The sequence below is a fragment of the Silurus meridionalis genome, chromosome 4 (assembly GCF_014805685.1).
Source record: "Silurus meridionalis isolate SWU-2019-XX chromosome 4, ASM1480568v1, whole genome shotgun sequence".
NCBI classification, from domain to species: domain Eukaryota; kingdom Metazoa; phylum Chordata; class Actinopteri; order Siluriformes; family Siluridae; genus Silurus; species Silurus meridionalis.
The window spans coordinates 20,818,267-20,843,056 of record NC_060887.1 but is presented as its reverse complement, the minus strand read 5'-3'; the positions used below and the strand labels follow the sequence as shown (position 1 = coordinate 20,843,056).

Genomic DNA, 24,790 nt, shown 5'->3' with positions numbered 1-24,790 from the left:
CAGTTTCCTTAATAGGTGAAAACCCATACAAGGTGTACACTCACAATCTGCTAAAAACTGTATTTTTGTAACATAGCAGTGGGCCAGTTGTTTTCCTTTTTCTTTTCAATGGAAATGCAGACCAACTGTGTAATATAAATTGCCTTTTTCAAACATTCTAATATTTATAAGGGGTTTAAACCAAAGCTCTTGACCTGTATCTCTATGATTTCATGTTCTTTGCTGCTTCCTCATGAATAATTGCATATCGAATAACTGCATGAATAAGCGGCTGTACATATGCTCCTATTATAGTGGCAGGTGAATGTATATGCGCTGTCAAAATGGCATTTAAATATATGTAATTTTTTACAATGATGAGAATATACAATGAATGTATATTTTACTGCTGTTTAATGTACATGAGACTGTGGAGGACAGATGCCAATAAATGTGTGAAACTAGTTTTGTGATTGTTATCTGATCTGTTTCTGATGATCAAGTAGGCAAGCTAGCTGTCTTGCATTAGAAAACAATAATGCATATTGTGACATATACTAATGTGAAAATAGAAACTGAGCTTTCATTAGTTATTTTTGATGTTTTGTATATATTTTTCTATTTCAGACATGTTCAATGTTCGATGTTGTACTCAAAACTCAGTTCAAGTCATTGACTTCAACCTGGAATGTTGACCCTTTTCAACGCATGTACTATTTTTGTATCACTTTATAGTTAAATACAAGCTTGCTGTGAGTATAATGTCATAAAATATCACTACTAATTAGAATTGAACCCATATTTAAGAAGCATGAAAAGAATACATGAAAGAATAATCTCTGTGATAGTTCAATATATATTGCCACAATAACCATGTTTTTGCTCTGTGTATTTTTTATAATGTATTTTAAATGAATACTGTATATGCTAAATGGAATTAACAGATTAGTGTTAAATTAATAAATCAAGCCATTGCAGAGATTAGATCTGCCTTGTGGGCATTTTTATATTTAAAAAGCAATTAGGACCACTTTCTAAGCACATGATCAACAATACATAAAGGCATGAAGGTTTGTAGACAAAACAAGAAATAGGACCTGAGGATAATATGTTTGACAAACCACTTAATTATTTGTTTCCTTGTTTGTGTGTTGTATTTTTATTCACGCATCTTAGCTAATTCCACTCATCTTCATTTGTTAAATGTTTATTTAATCATTTTAGTTTTATTAAAGCAGACCTGTTTTTGAAGTTTAACATAAGTACACTGCTTCTTACATTTCAAACACTGTCACTAGCATTATTCTACTGTAATGGAAAACATTAAAGATAATACTTTGTTCATTTTGAGATTAAAGTTGTTGTTGTTGTTGTCTGAATCCTGTGTTCAACATTTTCTATCAGATTAAGCTGCATTATAATTACAAAATATACAAGCAAAATGTGACAAACTTAAAAACTTAAGTTTGCCAACATCTGCTAATTTTATTTATGAAGCAGGTTTTTTTCCAAGCACCATTAGATAATTGCATAATTAAAAGATAATTCAAGCAATTATATCAATTATTACAGGCTACTGTCTGATTAGAAGGAAAGGTGGGTAATGTAGAATCACGTTAAGAAAATGTCTAAGACAATTAAATTAAATTAGTACTATTATCAAATGATAAAACAATGTGATATTGTTATGCTATTGTTATGATATTGCTATGTTATTATCTCTGTATGACATATTGTGCGATACTTTGAAGTCAGACTTACCAATCATTTGTTAAACCTGTAATATCATTATACAAACAAACTTTAAAAGTAATGGATCAGAAACCAATTAAATGGCATCATTGTTAAACTCTTCAAAAGTTAACCTTGTTAAGTTTTAATCATTCATAAGTTATTAAAACAAAATTAAAGTGTGTATATGGCCTTAAACCTGATGTAATCTGTCAGTTGATGCAAAGATTGAGTAGTAATGGGGCAAAGACCAGAGAAGATGCAGAACTACTGTGGGTCAATCATCCTTTTCAGTAAAAGAAGCACTTCTATGGAACACTATGCCTGTTAATCTAAATTACCACCAGAACCAACAGTTTTCTCTACAAAGGTAAAACAATGGTTGAAATCTTTACAGTGACGTGAACATGGAGTATAATAAGATTAATCTGGCTAGTTACGTTTACATTTCCTTTTTTGTGCAAGTTGAATTATATATTATGTTTGTGACTTTGAATAATGTTAAATATGTGCTTAGGCATGTCATTGTGCTATTGTTAATTATTTAGACACAACAGAGTCATTTGAATACACTCGTTTATTTGTACTCATTTTGTTTTTGTGATGAATGTTTTGTTTATTTATTATTTTTTTTACTTTATGTAAAAGCCTACCCAGGACAAGGGCTGCAAACTAGTTTTATGCTACATGCCCAATGTACACAGCATTGGTTGTCAGTGTGTAACAATGTCTAGTGTATTGTTCCTGTTGAATAAACAAACAAATTGACAAAATAAATATTGAATAAAATGTCTAAAAGGAACCTATTCCTGCCAATACTGAAAAAAATAAATGTATCATTTTTATCAGCAGTGTGGGTGAAGTGGATGTGGTTCAATTTTCAGTCTCTATGGCAAAATATGCTCCAATTGACAAGGGATCAAAGGTCAAATTGATATGCACAGAAACAGCGATCATTATTGATCGATGGTGTTGGTGCAGTTGAAAACTATTATGCAAAAACACTATTCCTGGCTACCAGTGAGTATGTTTTTCAACTGTTTATATATATATTTTTTAAAAGATGTGTCAATGTACATTTGGGTAACTTTGGCATTTCTGAATACTTTTGTGCCTAGACCAAGTTCTGTAGCCATTCCTCTTATGATTCATGAGCTGGTGGTGAATACATAATTCATAGCATGCCATTACCAGTGGGTGGAATTTATATAGAGTCCTAGCACTTCTCATTTAACTCTTCCAGCCGCCTCGGTGCCTGCAATTAATTTGGAGTCTTGAGAGTCCTATTTAAATTCACCTTTCACTCATATGTTTGGTTCGTCAATAAATGACAACATAAAACAATTAACAAAATATCAACTATTAATAGTTAAACTATTAAAATCTAACAGCTTAAGCTGCTCCTTATCTGGTGTAACTCTTCCTGTTATGAATTATTATGTTTTTAATTATTATATTCATTGGAAGCATCATAAATATGGTTAGGGGTAAAAAGGGGGCAATGAATGCCTGATAGAAGAGAATAAATATGGTACAGAGAAAGTGATGTGAGTTTTCTATCTCCGATATTCTGGTCAGGTCAACACAAGGGACTGCAGCTGAATTGGAAGCAGGAGATGTTTGTGCTTACTGAGGGTATTTCAGCTGTCTTGCAATGTTCAATTTTTTGGGTTTGGGTCTATGGCTAAATAGGCTATAGTCTATTTTTTTTATTTGATTGAGCTGGTCTTTTTTGATAATTGGCTCAGAGCTAATGCGGCAACAGTGTACAGACCAAATTGATTTCTCTTTATGAAAATCTATTTCCTCAGATTCTGTATATTTGTGTATTTACATGACTGCTGCTATAACTCAATTACTCAAGGTTTAACGTTAAATCATAAAAACTGCAGTCTACATTTGTGTTACTTCCTAGAAATGTGAATTAAAGTACATATATCTATATATCTGTTGGTATCATCACTGTGGTGATGTGTTTTGTTTTTCTATAACAGCACACTCTGAGATATTTTATTTATTTTACACCACAACAATTAGCCTATTTACTGCTAAATGCTGTATCATAATTTGCAAAATGATTTTAGTTACATTATGGAATGTAGTATGTCCTTCTGTCAAGTTGATTTCTTTTAGAATTCAAATTCAGCTGATAGAATTATAATATCTGAGGGTACTGTAGGACAATAGGCTCATCTCTGCATATCCGGGCTAGAGACTGCAAAAACACTACACTAATTCACTCTGAATAAGAGAGCCTGCTAAATGACATAAAAGTAAAATGCAAATGTTAATATAATAGAGGTTATTAACACGTTTCTGCTCTCCACCATCTCTTTCATGTTTTATGAAGTAATCAGACAAAAGAAATTACAGAGAAACTATAAGGCACATCATTACAACCAGCTACACACCACATTTTACATATTTGTATACATTCTCAATTATGAGCTTATAAGGTATACATAACCGAATTGACCAAGTAGCTATGTGTTTCAGACACTTCTATCTAATAATATCATATATCATCTTAACTGTCCCTGCATTTATACTGAACATTATTTACACACAGACAGAAGCTGTGGCAATTGACAGCTGTGTACTGTATTTAATAGAACACTTTCTTCTCACAGCTAATTGTTAGCTCTATGTGCTCTATATCATTTGTTTCTGGCCTTACTGCACCCTCTGAGCCCAGTAAATGCTTCATATTTTTTCTATGAAGTCGTCTTTGCCTATTGCAAAAACCAATCATTCAGTTCAATTGCCTCAACTGTATATTAGCTGGACATTCAGGACATAAATAAGAACGAGGTAAGTGATAAAGTGTCATCTAGAGTCTGGTCGAGGGTTTAAAATATCTTAAGACTTCTGCTGTTAAAGGGTACATGAAGGGTACATTAAAGGTACACAAAGGTAGCTTAGTAAAATCACGGACAGTTACAGGACACGTTTAACTTAACTGATGTATGATTATGTATTGAACTGTGTGTGAAAGCACTACTGCAGTTCTCCAAAACTAGATGACTCCAGAACTAGTTCTCTGTAGTGCACTTTTAGTCATTATTTTAAACTCTAGGCACTAAAGTGTTAGGAGAGCTGCCACTATCCTTCTTCTTCTCCCAGGTGCCTGCTTCACATCTTCTAGCTTATGAAATCTTGTCAGAGTGAAATGTGTACACCAGTCCTTATCACAGTGGAAGTGTTTATTATACTACCCGAGGCATTTGATACATCATGCTATCAGAGCAAATAAACAAAGCAAAATTTGTCTTTTGGGATTATTTAGATCCATATGGTATTCTTGGAGTTTTGCCATAGCCAAACCAACTTAGCTGGACATGAGGGAACAAAATTAATTATATTGGCAGAAGGCTCAAACACCCAAACAGGCTGAAGAGTTTTTGCATTATGATCGTTATTGAGGATTCAAATAGCCGGACATGCACAGGCAATCAATCTGCTCTCCTCTTATCAATCTTTATTTCTCTCCTGTCGATTGTCAGAACACTCTGAAGCTGGTTCAGTTAGACTAATGTAAGTCTCAGTGAGAGAAATAACACAGCTCTGAGGGTGTTGCAGTGTTGCAGAAAGACTCATGAAATGTATTTAACAGTATAATTACTCACTGCTCCTATGATGTTACACACATCTGATAATATTTGTAATTAAATAAAAGACTTTGCTCTTGCCAGTGATTTACTAATCTTTTTCTTTTTAGATACTCTGAAAGCAAATTTCTTTGTTCATTTTTATTCAATTTTTTACAGCTTCTATGTGGAACCCATTGACAGAGGCGTCCAACACTTCAAGTAAGTTAACAAATCTAATCGCACACACACACACACACACACACACACACACACACACACACAAACTTACATACACACATGGGAAAGGCATCAGTAAGAGTTAATTCGAACAACTTGGGGATCTAAAACATACAAACTTAAATTTCAATGAATATAATGTCGACTGCTCAAATTAAAATACATTTAATTAATTAAAATTGCATTATTCTACATTCTATATATCATACAGCTCTATGTGCATTTCACATTTCTGTCTGTCAGTGGGTGTGCTCCTGTGTGCCATGCTGTTACACCGAGGACATCTTGATTTGTGTCTCTAAAGATAACGGTACTATTTCTGTATTTTAGCATTTGAACATTGTATTTTTATTATTTTTTTTCAAGGATCCATCTACAGTTTCTCAATATGAAACACTCAACCAAGGGCTTTTAAAAGTGTTTAATCAAAATGTACAGTATTAAGATATTTTGTTTATAAATGAATTTATGAATTTATGAATAAACCTTTTTTGTTCAGTTGAATGTTTTCTAGTCATGGGTTTAACATTAGTTAATGTATTACTTATAAGTCAAATGCTGAATAATACAATCTCTGTATATATATATATATATATATATATATATATATATATATATATATATACTAATAAACAATAATAAAGACAAGCATAGAAAGCCTTGCGCATAGCCTTTTCTCCATATTACTTTGTCTGTACTGTATCTGTGCAATTCTCTGGTATTGTTTTAGGACAGACTGTTTTGAGCTGACAGGAAGTCTGTAGGAAATCAAATAATCAAGTTTTACAACCATCACAAAGAGCAGCAACACACAGCTCATCGGAACTTGAGGTGGCTGAGCTACAGCAGTATAAGACCGCATAAAAACACAAGAGCTTTCACAGGATTCTCCGTTTATGGAGGGCCACAGGGTCCGGTTTGGAAAAAACTAAATTTATTATTTCATTACCGATCCTTGCATAATATAAAACAAAATATGTTCTATAAATCTGGTTTCAAAAAAAACAAAAAGTATAATGCACATTCAAGTATGAAGTTTATTTTAAATGTTGTTTGTTATTCATAAAATAAACGTGTGTGTGTGACGTTAAGGGGTCTTTGGCCGCAGTGGGGAGTTTAGAGCACATTGACGGGCTCTGGCGCCACCTCGTGGTGGTTGTAGGAGGTCGGTTTAAATAAAACTGGTGGAGCTCTTCCGCACCGGCTGGGGGCGCTCACGGTAACGCGACGCTCGTCAGCGAAAGAATCTGGGTAATTTTAATGGCGAAGTCCTGAGCAGAGAGAAATCTGTTCAGATCGACACACAGCGCAGCGATTTCTTTGTGCTTTGGCTGTTTATTCGTGAACGCTGCGAGTCAATTACAGGAACTAGTTGCTATAAAATATCAGCATTTCAACCTCCGCTCATTTTCAAACAATGGCCGAGACGAACTCTGGTGAGCTGTGTTTTTATTATTGGCTAGTGCTACATTAGCTGCTAGCTAGCAGGACCACAGGCTAAGTGTTCTGTCCGCTGCGGACTGCGTATTTTATTAAGTCATAAATGTAGCTGGTTATAAAGTTAAGACTTTGCTATTGGTGCTGTTTCTCTCTCTATTCACACAATGTACTCGGGTCATGAAGAATGCATGCTTTACCCGAACGCTAACACGGTAAATACAGATAGCGGGTTAGTTAACCAGTCAAACCATAGTACCGGCCGCTAGTTTAAACTCACACTGAACCAGTGTTCCTGCTATATAGGACTGTCTATAATCATGCATTCGACGTTTTTTCATGTTAATTTGGAGAACAGATTACAGTAGAACAGATAGATGGGTAGCAGGTTGGAAGGAGAGCTCAAGGACGTATAATCTTGTGTTGCTTGTAGCAGTTTGAATCTAAGCGGCACGCCCACATCCTCCTCACACCTCACCATCACTTCACCCCTCACTATCACATCATCCCCCCATACTAATCAGACCTCACCTCACTATCACATCCCCCCATACTCATCAGACCTCACCTCACCATCACTTCACCCCTCACTATCACATCACCCCCATACTAATCAGACCTCACCTCATCATCACATCACCCCCATACTCATCAGACCTCACCTCACCATCACTTCACCCCTCACTATCACATCATCCCCCATACTCATCAGACCTCACCTCACCATCACTTCACCCCTCATTATCACATCAGACCTCACCTCACATCTTCCATCCACCTAACATACACCTCCATCTCACCTTCACCTCATATCCATCTACACCTCATATCCATCCACACCTCACATCTTATGTCCACCTCACATCCGCCTCACACCTCAACTCCACCTCACATCCATCTCATTCCTCACTCCCACCTCACATCTATTACGCCTCAACTCCACCTCACATCCATCTCATATTCCTCACTCCCACCTCACATCCATTACACCTCAACTTCACCTCACATCCATCTCATATTCCTCACACCCACCTCACATCCATTACACCTCAACTCACCTCACATCCATCTCATATTCCTCACACCCACCTCACATCCATTACACCTCAACTCTACCTCACATCCATCTCATATTTTTCACATCCACCTCATATCCCTTACACCTCACCATCACATCACACCTCACTATCACACCCACATCACACATTACAACCCCCACCCTCATCAGACCACACCTCACATCTTCCATCCACCTCATATCTGCCTCACCTCATATCCTTCACACCTCAACTCCACCTCACATATCAACTCCACCTAACCTCATATCCTTCACACTTCAACTCCACCTCACATTCATCCAACACCCACTTCTCCAAACAATGTAAAGGATTTAGTTTTGCATGTACAGTCTGCAACAGAGCAGATGATTCACATTGAATTATTTTCTGTATGTATATAATTTTTTCTCAGACCAAATCAGTGACCTGAAACATGACAGCATTGTTTCTCCTGGGACTTCAGACCAGGAAAAGGAGATAGCTGCAAATGCTTTTGAAGTGTTTACGGTATGTACCTGTTTTTCACTTAGTGCGGGTGATATAAAATATTATCACATCCTCATCAAACTTCATCATAGAGCAGGGGTGGGCAAACCTTTTGACTTACGGGCCTCATTGGGTTCTAAAATTTGGCAGAGGGGCCGGGCCAGGAGATCAAGTGCCAAAAGATTAACAACATAATTTTTTTTTTTTTTTGCCAGTTTATCAATAAACACAGCAGAAAAACTCAAGTTCAGTTTCAGTAGGAACAGTGTTGTTGAACTCCTTGTTTTATCAGCGCATCAATAAACACATGCTCATATAAAATTGACAAGTTTTACCACTGGATTCAAGACATGATTAAGCTGCAAAGCAATTCCTGATGGATGATGCAGTGAAGGAAAATAAAATCCTGCTCAGGGTTTTCCTCTTTCACTGTATCCTGGATTATTTTCAGCAGCCCAACGTTTTTCCCAGTTAAATTTGGTGATCCATTTGTCTTGACCTTGACAAGTTTACTCCAAGGTAGGTTCTGTCTCTCGATGGCAGCAGACACCGTGTTATATAAATCCTCTCCCCGGGTTGTTCCCTTCATGGTCTCCATACTCAAAAACTCTTCCGTTATCTTTAAACTATCATTAATCCCTCGGATGAAAATTAGGAGCTGAGCAGTGTCTAAGTCGTTGCTTTCATCCAGTGCAAGTGAATATAACTTGAAGGACTCAGCTTTTTTGTTTATTTGGCTGGCTATATCTTCGTCAATCAGTTCCACACGGCAATTCAAAAACTGATTTTTTAAACTTGCCTTGGCTCTCCAGACACAAGACACCTGCCGTCTCTACCATGCATTCTTTTAAAAACTCAACTTCGGAGAAAGGCTTGCTAGCTTTTGCTAATTTGAATGCCATCGCGGTTGCTCCGTATGCTCTCATCAATGTTTTATATGCTTCAAATTCACCTTATAAATAACATGTACTTACTTTATTTTGTAGCCTGAGCTGTAACATCTGTGATTTTCCTCTAGGCTGGTAACTATGATGATGCCCTGAAGCAGCTAGAAAGTCTTCAGGAGTTGAATAAAGATGACTACAAGATCGCCATGAACAAAGCGGTCACTGAGTTTTACAGAAGTGGCCAGACAACCACAAGCACCTTGAAGCAAACTTTAATGGTGATAAAAAATCAGGTAAGCGTGTCTCATGTCAAGTGTAAATGTCAAGTGTTATTTATGCACAAATCTTTATTTATTTTTTCTTTCTGTCTTTGTAGGTGCATTCCGCTGTCGAGGATATTGATGGTTTGGATTATGTTGAAAACAGCATTCTCTACTACAATCAAGCTGTCATTCACTACCACATGCGCCAGTACTCAGAAGCTATAGCCATAGGAGAGAAGCTCTACCAGTTCCTGGAACCTTTTGGTATGTTAGAAATGTCAAAGTAGATGGAAGCTTTAAGAAGGGTTTTCCAAAAAGAAAAGAAAAATGCACACATCTACATATTGCTTTTTTTACCGTTACTTATTGAAAGGATCCCCAGTGGAAACCGGCATTTTCACGAGTTGCTTTATCTAAACATATTTTCCTCTAAAATGTCAGTTCATGTCGGTAAATACCCAAGTCTGGGTGAGAAAAAGCAATGTGCAGATGTTTTTTATTTTTTTAAATTTTATTTATCACTCGTTAGCGGACCCCTTACTTTCTTTCAGTGAATTAATGTCTGTTTTAAATTGTAAACAGTTCAAATTGATGAGCCTGAACAACATGGAAAAGATCAGAGCTATGTTTCTGGATGGATCAATAGATTTAGATTCAACTTTAAATTTTGTACTTAAAACACAATGCTGAAACATGAATTTGTGCTGCATTCAGGAAAGAAAACCACAAATTAAACTAAAGCAGCATTAAGGAGCATTAAGTCATGGCTGCATGTGCAAAAAGTTATGTACACTATATTGCCAACAGTGGACACCTGGTCATAAGTATGATACTTGCTTTTTGAGCATCGCATTCCACAGTTAGTCCCAATTTGCTCTTATAAGTCTCTCCACTCTTCTGGGTAGATGTTCCACTAGATTTTGAAGGGTGCTTGTGCACATTTGTTTTCATCAGCCACAACGGTGTTAAAAAAGCCGAGTACCGGTGTAGTGTGAGGAGACCTGGGGTGCAGTCAGTGTTCCAGTTTATTCCAAAGGTGTTCGGTTTGAGATCAGAGCTCCTACATGTACATGTAGAGCCGTGCCACTCTACATGTAAACTATATCTTCATGGAGCTCGCTTTTGTGCACAGAAGTGGGAACCTGGAACAGGTTTGGATTTCCAAGTTCAAGTGAATGCAAAGTTTATACCGCATCCAAAAATATCCTAAACAATTATGTGCCTCCAGCTTTGTGGTAACAGTTTGGAGAAGAACCAAATATGGCAGGAAAAGTCTGGTGTCCCAATACTTTTGTCTATATAGTGTATTAATACTATACGTTATTTTCATAGGGTTTTTTTTTTTTTTTACTGAAGTCAGAAATTCTGTAAATAACATGTAACACAGATTAAGCATTTATTATGCGTACTGGAGTTGCTTTTTAAAAGATCTGTGTATTTGAATAAGAAACCATTTCAAATGATAAATGCTCCCAATTTGCTATGCATGGGTCAGTTCGGTTGAATAGTATTGCTTGATGGTGTTCTTTGTACTAGAAGAGACGTTTGCTCAGGCGGTGTGCTTCCTGCTAGTGGATCTTTACCTGCTCACCTTCCAGCCAGAGAAAGCACTACATCTCCTTGCAGTGCTGGAGAAACTCTCTGTACAAGGCAACAACAAAAATGGCAAAGGAGAGGTAAGAAACTACAACCAAATGATTTTGGGGGTTTATTTTGTGTGCGTTTTTCTCTTGTTCTCTTCTTTTGTTACTTTTGGTGTGCTGTTTTCAGATTTGATAACAAAGTAAAGATTATAGATGTAACAGTATTTATGTGGTAATGGTCAGCAGAAATTTTAGCTTTTTCCTTGTTGTTTAGAAACAATAAGTAGTTGCTCTTCTTTTTGGTTTCTGTGAGTTTGCAACTCAAGCATTTACAATGTTTTAGAATTATGATATGTAAAAAGCTCAAACTAAATAATGTTTCAAATAATAAATATATGTTGTACAGTCGTAGCCTTATTTGCCTTTGTTTCCTAATGCTTGTATGTAATTTGTAACAGGGTATGAGTAGCACAGCCAGAGAATCTGCTGCTCAGAAAGCTGAATTTGCAGCCATGATTGAGGCAGTGAAGTCCCGGATGCACCAGGTAGTTTGTCTGTTCACAAAACTAAAATATTTCTACATAAGCTCTGTGTAATCAGCTCAATATGTTTTGGCACCTTTGGTTAAAGTTTAAAATGGTTATGGACAAATCTTTGTTGTTAATTAGCTCAACCTCACACTGTGGATAGAGAGAAATCAAACATTTTAGAAAATGTGCAATTACATATGTCATAATTATTGGCACATCTGCCGAAGGAGGCTGTACAAACTACTAAAGACAAAGTAACAGCATCAAGATTTCTCCTATAAAGCTTTTTGATGGAAAATCACTGTAGCTTTATCTTCCTTTTCATCCCACAGTACAGGTCTCTAGTGGGCTTCAGGTCAGGGAACTGAAGTTTGATAGAAAGAGGATGGATTAATAAACAATAAATATCCAATAGTCATATTTTTTCTATAATGTGGATTTTATTGAGCACCTCTTGTCTGTGTGCTTACAACTATCACCTGTCAGCATTTTAAGTTAAATTATAGACCCCCTTTTTGTGTGTTTTCTTAATTTTCTCCATATGTGTTTTGCAGTATAAAGTGCGAGCCTACATTCAGATGAAATCCCTCAAGGCTTGTAAAAGGGAGATCAAGTCTGTTATGAACACAGCTGGAAATGTGAGTTATTACTGAATGCTTGTGTTGTGCATGAAGCTGCACACAAAGAATGTATATGTAAGCTGTTTTAGTTTATAATATGTATGGAGAAATGCTATTTTAATATGACCATAAGTATGAAAACATCTTGCCCAAGAGTTTTTACAGAATACACTTTCAGGTTTTTCCCCCCCAAGTCTGGCATATTTTACTCCTGGGAGCTGACTGTGTCTCTCTCTCTCTCTCTCTCTCTCTCTCTCTCTCTCTCTCTCTCTCTCTCTCACCCACCCTCAGTCTACACAATCTCTCTTTCTGAAGAGTAATTTTGAGTATCTGAGGGAATTACCGTAAAGCAGTAAAACTCCTCAATAGCTCTAACGTTGCTGAACATCCTGGACCTCTCAAGACAGGTATATAATTCACAAAAAAAACTACACTGACATTTTTGTTTGAATTAAGAAAATGAACAAAGTCCTGTATGTTTTATTAAAATGGCATATTGAAATCAGTTGATACTCAGTTCCATTAATTTTAAAAGTAAACCTAAAAAGACTTTTCAGTGTGACTGGATTATTGTTAAAACATTTCCCCAATTTTTTGTAGGTGAATGTGTGCGCTGCATGTTTTGGAATAATCTGGGCTGTATTCACTTTGCTATGGGGAAGCACAACCTGGGCATCTTCTACTTTAAGAAGGCCCTGCAGGAGAATGACCATACATGTGCACAGCTTGGAGATGGCAAGAACGACCAGGGTGAGTGGCAGAATACGTCTTACATCAAAGTAGTTTCAGTCAAGCAAAATCTTATGTCCTACCAGGACTGTCATGACAAATCATAGGCTTCCATCTTTGTGACAACCATTTGTTGTGGCTGAAGTCTGGGTCATAGTCGGGTGTCCACATACATTTGGTCTATTTGTGAGTGTTTTCTGGGTGGATCTCAGAGATCTAGTGCGCATTTAAGCCTGTATGATTTTAGGAAAAATGTGAAAAACAAACTCCTTTATTATGCATAAAAAAACAAAAACAGTTCAACTGCAATTTAATTTAGTTTAATTAGTTCCAATTGTGTCACAGCTTGTATTCTGTTCCACATCTTGTAAACTGCTTTGTTTAAACATGGATTATAGTTCTCAGTCACAGCACTAGATTCACCTTCCTGATTATAACCCCAGACTTATTCAGGATTCAAAAGCACACATTAGCATCGGTCTGTGTGCTTATTACTTACTTTAACAGTTGTAGTGTACGTAGCTTGATTGATGCTTTAACAGACACAATTAAGCATCAATTTGTTTGTTTTTTCCCCCCAGCATCTAAAAAGTTTGCAGGTATTCCCATGTGTGCTCTGCTGGCAAATAAGCGCTATGAGCTGCTTTATAACTGCGGCATTCAGCTTCTGCACCTCGGCCGGCCACTGGCTGCCTTTGAGTGTTTGATGGAGGCGGTGCAAGTTTACCACTCAAACCCTCGCCTCTGGCTGCGGCTCGCCGAGTGCTGCATTGCTGCCAACAAAGGGGTGAGACGGGTTAACTTACAAGCTAACATTCTGATGATCATCATCAGTTTTTTTGGATTCTTGGCTTCTAATGTTTTTCTTCATGGTTTATTTTTCTAGAGTTCTGAGCAAGAAACTAAAGGTCTGCCAAGTAAAAAGGGAATAATTCAGTCCATTGTAGGGCAGGGATATCATCGTAAGATTGTCCTGGCATCGCAGTCCACACAGAATACAACTTACAGGTGTGTTGCTGTTTGTATTATTTTTTTTTGTCTAGCATTTTAGACTGCATCTCATTAACATGTGACAGGATGCTTGATATTCAATAAAATTTGTAATTTATAAGTACATTTGTAAGGGTTCCCTGTTACTTATAGTCCTTTCCAACACCATTAGTTATTTATTTACATATTTATTTATTCATTTTTGTAGAATGTATGCATTAATATTATATATATTTTTACAGTTCCACACAAGTCTGCTTTTCCATTAAGGAATTTTTATAAATTATATAATGTAGAAATGCACTTATTTAGATTAGATTAGATTCAACTTTATTGTCATTACACATGTACAAGTACAATGCAACGAAATGCAGTTTGGGTCTAACCAGAGTGCAATAACAGCAAGTGCAGGATATATAGATTTAACATGAATTTACAGTTAAATAAAATAAAGACTATAAACAGTAATTAAAAGATGAATATGTACTATAAATGTTGTATACAGATGAATATATGTTATATATGTAAAACACAATATACAGATTAGTGTATATATATATGTACTATAAATATAAATATAATTACAGATGAGTATATATGTACTATGAACAATAATATACAGATGTATATATATATAAATGTATTATGAACATGCTATACAGATGCCTATTACTATACACAGAGATTTACAGAAGGATGTAAGCAGTGGACATAATAATATTGCTATAGCTATAAACAGAGAACAGGTATATGTACAGTGGTGATAAGTTTATGGTGAGCAGCAATAAAAAAAGAGCAGTGTGCAAATGAGCAAGGTTTGTGTAAACAGTCCGTGCAACAACAAAGTGTGAGGTATTGTATTTAGTACAAGTTAAAAAGTGTTGCTTATTTTTAGTCTTATTCTCTCTCTCTCTCTCTCTCTCTCTCTCTCTCTCTCTCACTCTTCTATAAAACATTGTAGTGTTTAATTTTGTCCACCAGGTGGCATTGTATTCGCGTTTTAATTTAGAGGTTCAAAGTGTGTGTGTGTGTGTGTGTGTGTGTGTGTGTGTGTGTGTGTGTGTGTGTGTGTGTGTGTGCGCGCGCGCATAGTGAGGGTCAGTCTGCAGCGATCCCTGTAGCAAGTATGGAGTTTGCAGCAATCTGTTTGAGGAATGCATTGCTCCTGCTGCCTGAGCACCAGCAACATGAGAGCAAACCAGAAAATGGCTCTAAAAACTCAAGCCAATCGGGAAGCACAGAGAGCGGCAGTGAGAACAGTGATGTCTGCAGGTATTTGTATTCCCTTTTACATATCCACACATTTATAGGCACCTGCACAGCATAATAATTAATCAATCACTAATGTAAGGATATAAGTGACATCACTCATGTCTGACAGGAAGACAAACACCCACTTGGACTTGCTACTTTGCTCATTTTGTACATATGACAGTGGGAAGATTCTGTAACCTTCTCAACCTGTGATTTGATTTACAGTGGAAAGAGCCAAGAGGGAGACAAGTTCATTCCTGCTGCTCCCTCATCACCTCTTAGAAAACAGGAAGTTGAGAACCTCAGGTAAGATCAAAGGCAGCCCTCCACAGAGTGTCCAGTGTGCACTTCTCTTCTGCCCTAATTCCCCCCTTTCCACCTTTTTCCTATCCACCTGGGGCATTTTTTTCCCCCTCATCTGTCGGTCCAGACACAGGGCTGTTCTGAGGAAAGAGTGAGCGGGTTGAGGGGTGACCGGGGATTGACACCCTGGTACAGTGACATGTTTACGAGCACACAAGCCACCTACTCAGGTTTCGCTTCCCGGAATCTGGCAAGCCTTTTGTGTTCCAGCCAACTGCTGGGAAGCCTGCACCTCTTTTTTCTTCTTCCCTCTCCCCTTTAACCCCTTTAATGATTGCCTTGTAGTCAATCTGGCACTAACAGGAAACAGAACAAAGACGGAGGGTTAAGGAAGGTTTAATTGAGAATGCCTCCACACGTGATTACACTTACTAGTATGTACAGATCTGTAGTGGAAATGTGGATGTGTAAAACAGCTTAAAAAATATATATATATACACAAAGGGTTTGCTGTTTTTTTTTTTTTTTTTTAATATACTTGTGGAAACTACAACCTGATGTTAATATAGTTATTATATTTACTATTGTATTTGTATGAGTATAGGTCATTTGGTCATTGGTTTATTTAGTCATTTGATTTTAATGTGTATTAGACAGAGAGCCCCTGCTCTATGCCTCCTTTACACAGAGATGAACATGTGCAAATAATTGTGTACCCAGGCAAAAGCCTCTTTTGTGCACATCTTTTTTAACTTAACACAGTCTCTCGCTTTAATAGAAACTAAATATCTCTTTACTGTATTTTTACCATTTAAAGAGTTAACTAACACACTCCAGCTTAGCATCGACGAGGCCCAAACGTTGAACTATTTGAGTTTGTGCTGGTGACTTGCAGGTGTCTGGCATTTACTTCTGCACGCTCTTTTAATGGAATTATGCTCTGTCCAAATGCCTAATTTATTCCATGAATAAATATATTTATCTTTGTGTAATGGTTTCGTTACAGTGTGCATGCATTTCTAGTTTACAAACTCTGAATTTGATTCTGTCTTATTCACAGGTGCTGCATTTTAGCCTGTAGTACATATGTGGCTTTGGCCCTTGGGGACAACTTGATGGCACTTACCCATGCAGATAAACTCTTACATCAGCCCAAGCTTTCAGGATCTCTCAAGTAATTCACTCAACTTACTTTCTGTTCTGCATTTCAGAACCCATTTTCCCGTTTTTATGCACATGGCAGAAATAGTGATTTTATTCTATCTTTAGAGAAATGTTACATTTTTGTCTAGCATGACTATCAAAAGAACATGTCTATTGCCTCCATGTAAAAATGATACTACCATTCTGTGTGTGTGTGTGTGTGTGTGTGTGTGTGTGTGTGTGTGTGTGTGTGTGTGTGTATATATATATATATATATATATATATATATATATATATATATATATATATATTTTTTTTTTTTTTTTTTTTGTCCTCAGGTTCCTCGGCCATTTATATGCTGCTGAAGCTCTGATCTCTCTGGACCGAATCTCTGATGCCATCACTCACCTCAACCCAGAGAATGTAACTGATGTGTCACTCGGTGTGTCACCCAGTGAACAAGACCAAGGTAGACTTGTTCACATAACCCAAAGTGTGACTCATACATCACAGCTAAAACATCTACATACACATACAAAAGTACAGAATGTGGTTTCTGAAAATTGTTGAATGCATGTTCTAAACCCACAGGTTCAGATAAAGGAGATTTGGAGCCTGTTGAATCTTGTAAGTATCATCTGTTTTTGACTTATTAAAATCACTCTTGATCCTACTGTAGATAGTTGTGTATTTATGACTTGTTTAATCACGGGTGGTGGGAATGTTTGTGTGTAGCAGGGAAACAGACTCCTCTGTGTTACCCCAGTAGTCTGAGCGCTGCTAGGGCCATGATGCTGTTTAATTTGGGCAGTGCTTATTGTCTGCGGAGCGAGTACGAGAAAGCACGCAATTGCCTTCATCAGGTAATGAACACCTGCGTTCATCTGCACATGCTTTGTGGTCAAAGGCCCTGTTCATTTTCCACTGGAAGCCTTTTAACTGCATTTTAAAAGATCCTGCATGGTTTGTGTCTCTGCAGGCAGCCTCTATGGTCAGTGCAAAAGAGATTCCACCAGAAGCTATTTTACTGGCAGTCTACCTGGAGCTGCAGAATGGTATGTTCTGAGTCTCTGTGTGATTGAATAAGTGTTAAAATAACCAGACTGCCTTATTGGAAAAACAATGTTCCATCCACCTTTTCTATCAGATCTATATTAGAGCTTAAATCAGCACAGGTATCATTTGCATTCTGACTTGTATCTTGTGCTCAGTAGTGAACTTCCATGTTTTTATTTATAAGTGATTAATGTGTTTGCAGGTAACACACAGCTGGCTCTCCAGATCATTAAACGGAATCAGTTACTCCCATCAGTGAAGCCCTCGTCCTCCCCAGACCTGCGCAAGAAGCCTCCGCCATTCCAGCCTGTGCAGCCCATGCAGCCTATACAGATGCCTTCTTCCTTCACACAAGTACAGCGCAAATGATGCACACTCACGCCACAATATCTCCTCCACCTTTTTATTTATGAGCCTGAAGCAGCAGTATGGCTGGATGAAGGAATAAGCTGTGAGGAAGACAGGATGCTGAGGAAGGGTTCAGGGAAGAGCTGCTTCCTGAGGGCTCATCTCTTAAAAATGTATATTCACATCGTCTGGGGGTTTATGAAATCTTAAATAAATTTTATTTACAGTATTATGTGGCGTGTTGTTTTTTTTTTTTTCTTTTTTTTAAGCAGCAAGTACCAAGATGTGGGTTTCAATACAAGAGAACAAATTTTGTTGGATTTGGTATGTAAATAAAATAGGTTGCAGGAGTTTTTTTTATGTAGTTTGACTTGTGTATATACTGGATTTCCCCTCAGCAGACAAACCAAGAATATCAGTTACACTCCGCTTCAGACTTGAAGAACTGACTAATCGGTCTAAAATGCTCAAATGGAGGCCCGTGTTGCTGCTATAAGTAGTCATAAAGACACATTTGTAACCAAACCTGTCCCACATGTGTTCTTGATGCAAAGCATCAGTGTTGCAGAGCATCTCTGTGTTTTTCCTCCGGTATTACTCATCACAATGGTGTTTGACACATACGTTTATTCTCAGACCTGGTTTTACAACATACATGACTATTCTAATATCTGTGCAGCGCCTTATGTGGCATTTTATATGCCGTAGTTTACAAATAAACCACAACAAATATGTAGTAGACTATCTGCAATGATAAATGAGCACCACAAATGGAGAACAGGTTATTTATTTGCTTGAGCTACACATGCTTTGTTTGCCCTACTGCAGTTTGGACATTTGTTGTTTTGGGGTATTTATTTATTAATTACTACAATAACTACTAGATTAAATAGAAGAGCTTATTTTAAATATTTGTCAAGTTTCAGATCAAAGTTCTAACAATGACGATTTAGCAAAAAATGTCAGGTCAGTAAAATACAAACTATGAGAATGTGTATAATGATTTGATGAAGGATGTTGCGCGTCCGGTTATTTTGTCCACATTACAGCACATTTCGAAGTGGACAGGATTTGAGTCTTTTCCAAAGGTCTGTCAGGAAAGTTGAATAATACAAGTAATTATTTAACGTGCTCATTTAGTAGTGGTTGTGGAACTAGTTGGGGAAACTGCATCTCAGAATTGGAAACACCATTTTACATATTTTAAACATAATTTATGTAATATGGTTTATATCAGTTATAATTATAAACGCAACATAATTATACCAGTCAGTTAAAACCAGTAGAATACACACCATCCCCTGGCCATAGCCGCTCAGAATGGGTTTGATCCGGATTTCAGGCTGCAGTGTGAATCGTTAAACTGATTGGCTGAGTACAATTGGGCGGTAAAATGTGTGCGTTTGTGAAACGTTAGCTTGGAATCTGATTGGCTGACTGTGTGTGTGTGTGTGTGTGTGTGTGTGTGTGTGTGTGTGTGTGTGTGTGTGTGTGTTGACACTGATGAACTGATTTATTTAAATCGAAGTGAGAAATGTGCAGGCTGTTAATAATTTTCACGTGACAAGGACGTGCACAGGACGTGGGGCGATCAGTAATAACGTGTTTGTGCGATCCAAACCTGTTATTTCATTGCTTGTAAAACTAAACCCAAAATGTGAGCGTACTGCTTGTGTTTTGTTGAAACAATTTATTGCGTTTATTTATGCAAAAATAAATATCCACTAGGTGGCAGGTCAGAGCACGTTTGTCTGTCAGGCACGTTCAGATGTTTCTTACCGTATTTCTTACCGCGCAGCAACACGGACACGTAGAACCTGCTGTCAGTGTAGGAACTCCATCTCAAATCTTGCATTTAAAAGTATTACCAATGTGACCAAAGACTTTACAATTATTTTCACATAACAGTCATCACTAATGTTAAAATAGACATCCGTTCAAGTTATAGCTCAGAAATGACTACAGAAGTATCTGAGTGTGGGATCTGAGACAGTCCTACATCCTGCTATAGGAGACACTACACTCCTGCAGCATTCACACTCCTTTACTTCACCAAAACAGTGCAGGATGCTCACGGCAGCCATTTTACCCCCACACACTAAAAACAAGAATAAACCAACTCACCTACTGACATGTTTACACTGGTAGACGAAGTACACAAGTACAAAAGTATTTGCCTTCAAATGTACTTAAGTATCCAAAGTATTATGATTATTATGGCTATGATTCTCTCTCTCTCTCTCTCTCTCTCTCTCTCTCTATATATATATATATATATATATATATATATATATATATATATATATATATATATATATATATATATACACACACAAATATATACAAATATAAATTATGGGTGAGGGCTTCGTTCACCCTTTAAAAGGAGCTCAGCTACTTAGGGCACATTACCTAAGTAGCCTAACCTTAGCTCATACTGTAATTCTGGATGTTTCCATTAAATAGAAAGAGCTTTTGTTTACAAATGTGTTCCTAAATAAAAACACGACCATATACACGTTATATATATATATATATATATATATATATATATATATATATATATATATATATATATATATATATACATACATACACACACACACACACGTCATAAAGTCTTACGGAAAACCCAGACCATTTAAACGCTGATGCCTTTGGACAATTTGTATTTCCCATTAAAAAGCATTATTCTATATTCTCTCTCTCTCTGTGTGTGTGTGTGTGTGTGTGTGTGTATATATATATATATATATATATATATATATATATATATATATATATATATATATATAATGTCTGCGTTTCACACTCGTGCTCCGCAGTATATAATGAGTATATGCGGTACACACACTCTCCTGTCCCGCGACTCCAAATGTATTTTTTTCCAGCTCTTATTTAAAGTCGCAGTAGATCCTCTATGATTTAAATCTTCACTCACTACACTATTAATACAATGATTTAATTAATAGTAATAACACAATCATTATCCACTCATAAATAAAAATGAACGACTGATTTCCCTAAATGTAGTTGAGTAAACAGTAAGATATTTGATTGTGAAGAGTAGTACAGTAAAGTAAAAGTCTCCCAAAACGGAAATACTTGAGTAAAGTACAGATATGCAGAAAAGCTACTCAAGTACAGTAACAAATTACATTTACTTCATTACTGTACATCAGTGTGTATAACTACCTGTGTCACCTCAAACTGGGGTTTTATTCTTACTTATAACACAGTTATGACTGATTGTACACCGATTAGTCAGAAGCTGTTGTAGGTTTTTTTTTTATAACAGCAGCTCTGAATCTGTTCTTTCCATTCTGTAAATATACTGCATTTTTAGATATTAGATATCCCCTTTAGCAAAATGGTTTTTCTTGTTCATCTGAATGGTTTTTTTATTATTATTATTATTAAGATGCAGCGCTCTCACCGCTGCGACCCGGGTTCGATTCCCGGTCAGGGAACCATCCCCAGCCACTTTCAGTGCCGGTCCCAAGCCCGGATAAATTGGGGAGGGTTGCGTTAGGAAGGGCATCCAGCGTAAAACATGTGCCAAATCAAAAACATGCGGAGGATCCGCTGTGGCGACCCCTAACGGGAGAAGCCGAAAGATTATTATTATTTATTTTATAGGCATTTAAGGTACAACAATTAAAAACACAATAAATTAAATGCACATTTCTTACAAACCATGTAAATAAAAGAACCTAAAACAATTTTCCACCTGAAGTGTTCTACTGATATTTTCCTAAAATGTGAGACCCCTTTAAAGCAGATTATTTTATGAATATATGATCTAGCTATAAAAAAATAGGCTTTTTGTTTGACTGTGTAAAGTAATATTTTTCTGTATTTATATATATTACATATTTATTTCATATTTATTTTTGGAGCCATGGAGGTTTTTTTTCTTTATTTCCAGCTGAAGAAAATTTTTATTTCATGACTGCTTCAAGATGACACTGATTCAACCCTCCATAATAAAATAATAAAGCTATTAAAAAAAACCCATTAAATTCAAGTGACCAGTGAATCAGGACAAAACACAAGAAGAATTGATTCAGTTCAATAAAACAATTCTCGAATGCCGCTGTGGAATGTACCGTGATGGTGACCTGCACTAGTCCACTAAGAGCGAATCTCTCTTTCATGTGTGGTCCCTCCCTTTTCTCTGTCTTTCTTTAGGGTGGCCAAGTTCCCTTTTCCCTGTGGGCAGCTCTTTTCTCATGCTAAATCCCTTCACCTCCCCAGTGTTCATTCCTCTCCTCCCCCATCTCTCTGCATTGTTACCCAGATCTCTCCTCTGACAAGCTCTGTCAATGATCTTCCAGAGAAAGTGAGAGGGTGAGGGCTTTGTCCACCCTTTAAAAGGAGCTCAGCTACTTAGGGCACAATACCTAGGCTCATACTGTAATTCTAGATGTTTCCATTAAATAGAAAGAGCTTTTGTTCACAAACGTGTTCCTTAATTTCCTCGTGTCGACTTACACGGAGTAAAATTAATTGATAACCGTGGATTATTTAGACGTCGTATACAGCTCCGGGATCTTCACCTGATCATCAAAGTCTAAAGGATGTGTAAAAACCCAGACCAGCCATCAGAGATCTGTTGCCTTCAGACAATTTCTGTCCCATTAAACAGCATCATTCTTTGAGCAGGAATGTAGCTCATTATGTACATCTTAATAGCAATGACAGGTTTAAATCAAAATGAATCGGAGAAAAATGCAGCGAGCTGAAATATGTGTTCATGTGTGAACGTGGTTTAAATCAGTTATTTTAAGAGGCCATCTGCTTGGTCATTCTGGTCATCCTGCAATTTGAAGCTAGGCTTTGTTGACCTTTTGGGTGGGGCTCTGCCATGACCTTTAACCCTTTGGTATGCAGGGACACCGGTTCCTCCTGCTACACTGGTGGTCATGGTGGGATTTGTTAAACGATGAAATTAGATTTGATACGGTGAGGAGTGTCATTCATTCATTCTTACATTGATTCAGTTGTTACTGAGGATGAGATTAGGAAAATTAAAGTGTGTAAATAATTGGCAATACAGCACCCAACTAACAGTGCGAACAACGGGTTTCTACTGCACTGCCAACTCAATAACAAAAGACAGCATTCACAATTTTTAGGATCCCAACAAGTTTATTTATCATAAAGAGCTGAACATAAAAACAAAATCTGCATAGGAACATGTTTAAAGTCAACAAAGACAAAAGCACAATACTGTAGATCACCATATAATTCATACAGCCTTCTGTGTACAGCAGCAGACCAAAATCCAGGAGTATTCTGTGATTGAGACTGTATAAATGTGAAACACCATTTAAGGAGCGAAAGAGGAACTCTTGGAGGATTCTAAAATGTTATACACCACCTAAAAACACAAGACCTGGAATTTTTTTTTTATCCAACACTAATAATTCAATCTTTAAGAGTAAAACTGATGCAGGTCTGAGTTTAGGCAGCAATCTCTCCACATGATCCCTTTATTTATCCCACATCCAAAAGTGTGATCACGGAATTCAAAGCTGTTATGATTGTAATGTAAGTGTAATGAAATCTACAGCATAAATGGTTAAACAAACATTCTGAGAAGAGGGAAAAATTTTCATATTTGTAATATACTGAACACCGAATATATCATTCATCAATAAAGTAAGCAATGTCATCTTACACTTATCAAAAATATCTCCACGTTGTCACATTAGTGCCCATTGGTCAGATTTAATTACACTTTTTTTTCTCCTCTCCAAATATTAATTTGTTACCTAAATCTGGGTCTGGAAATGAACACAAATAGTACAATTTGGCTGTAGAGGATCCTGTTTAATTTAAACACAGCAAAGATTTTTTTTTTTTTTTTTGTAGATAAATACAATAATGCACACAAAAAAATAGATACTAAATCCTATTGAGTACTAACAAAGGATTTACTATCCAATTGTAAGAAACAAATATTGACTTTGAATCAAATCTCTATAAAGCTACCTGAGTTTTTGGGGATTTTTTCTTCTTCTTAGGTAATACAATCATAAAAAAGACCACGCATTTCTGAACTGTTTACACATTCCTTCTGCTTTTCAAGATTAGGAAACAGATCAAAAGCTGGAATACACCACAACTGGTGGGAAACCCGTAGAGACACTGGCCAGAAGTCCAAGCATGAGACAGTATGCTGTGATTAGACATTCTGAAGGGCAATGTTCGAGTCTGATTAATAACTTAAAGACATGCGCACTCATTTACTGCATTTACTGCATTATTCTGGCACCTTATTGTCTAAGAAGTTGAACTATCCTTCTAATATAAACTAGATTTCTTTAGATTCCCTAATAACCACCACACATTAAAAATATATAGATGAGATACTGGATGATCAAGTTCTGTGTGGCTGCTCAGTGGAGGCCTACACCTCTACACACCATGGCTCCTCAGTATGACAAAAGGTTCTTCTCAAGCACAAATCAACACTACTGCTATTTTAACTCTATTGGGACATTGCTACCGCATATCATTTCAGTGAAGCGCATTGTAAATGTTACATCAAACCTGTGAG

At 36.8% G+C, this 24,790-nt stretch overlaps 1 protein-coding gene across 1 annotated transcript; it reads left to right on the top strand.

Annotated features, from left to right (window-relative positions):
* Positions 1-6,757: 6,757 nt before the first annotated feature.
* On the top strand, positions 6,758-18,454 carry cnot10 (CCR4-NOT transcription complex, subunit 10). The gene is given in 20 exon segments (XM_046848433.1): positions 6,758-6,973; positions 8,445-8,539; positions 9,537-9,698; positions 9,782-9,932; positions 11,205-11,344; positions 11,710-11,796; positions 12,336-12,419; positions 12,693-12,733; positions 12,735-12,808; positions 13,002-13,151; positions 13,712-13,917; positions 14,017-14,138; positions 15,213-15,392; positions 15,600-15,680; positions 16,738-16,851; positions 17,160-17,290; positions 17,413-17,448; positions 17,557-17,684; positions 17,801-17,876; positions 18,080-18,454. Coding segments are annotated over 20 exon segments (2,244 nt in total). The 5' UTR covers positions 6,758-6,954; the 3' UTR covers positions 18,247-18,454.
* The last annotated feature ends 6,336 nt before the right edge of the window (positions 18,455-24,790 follow it).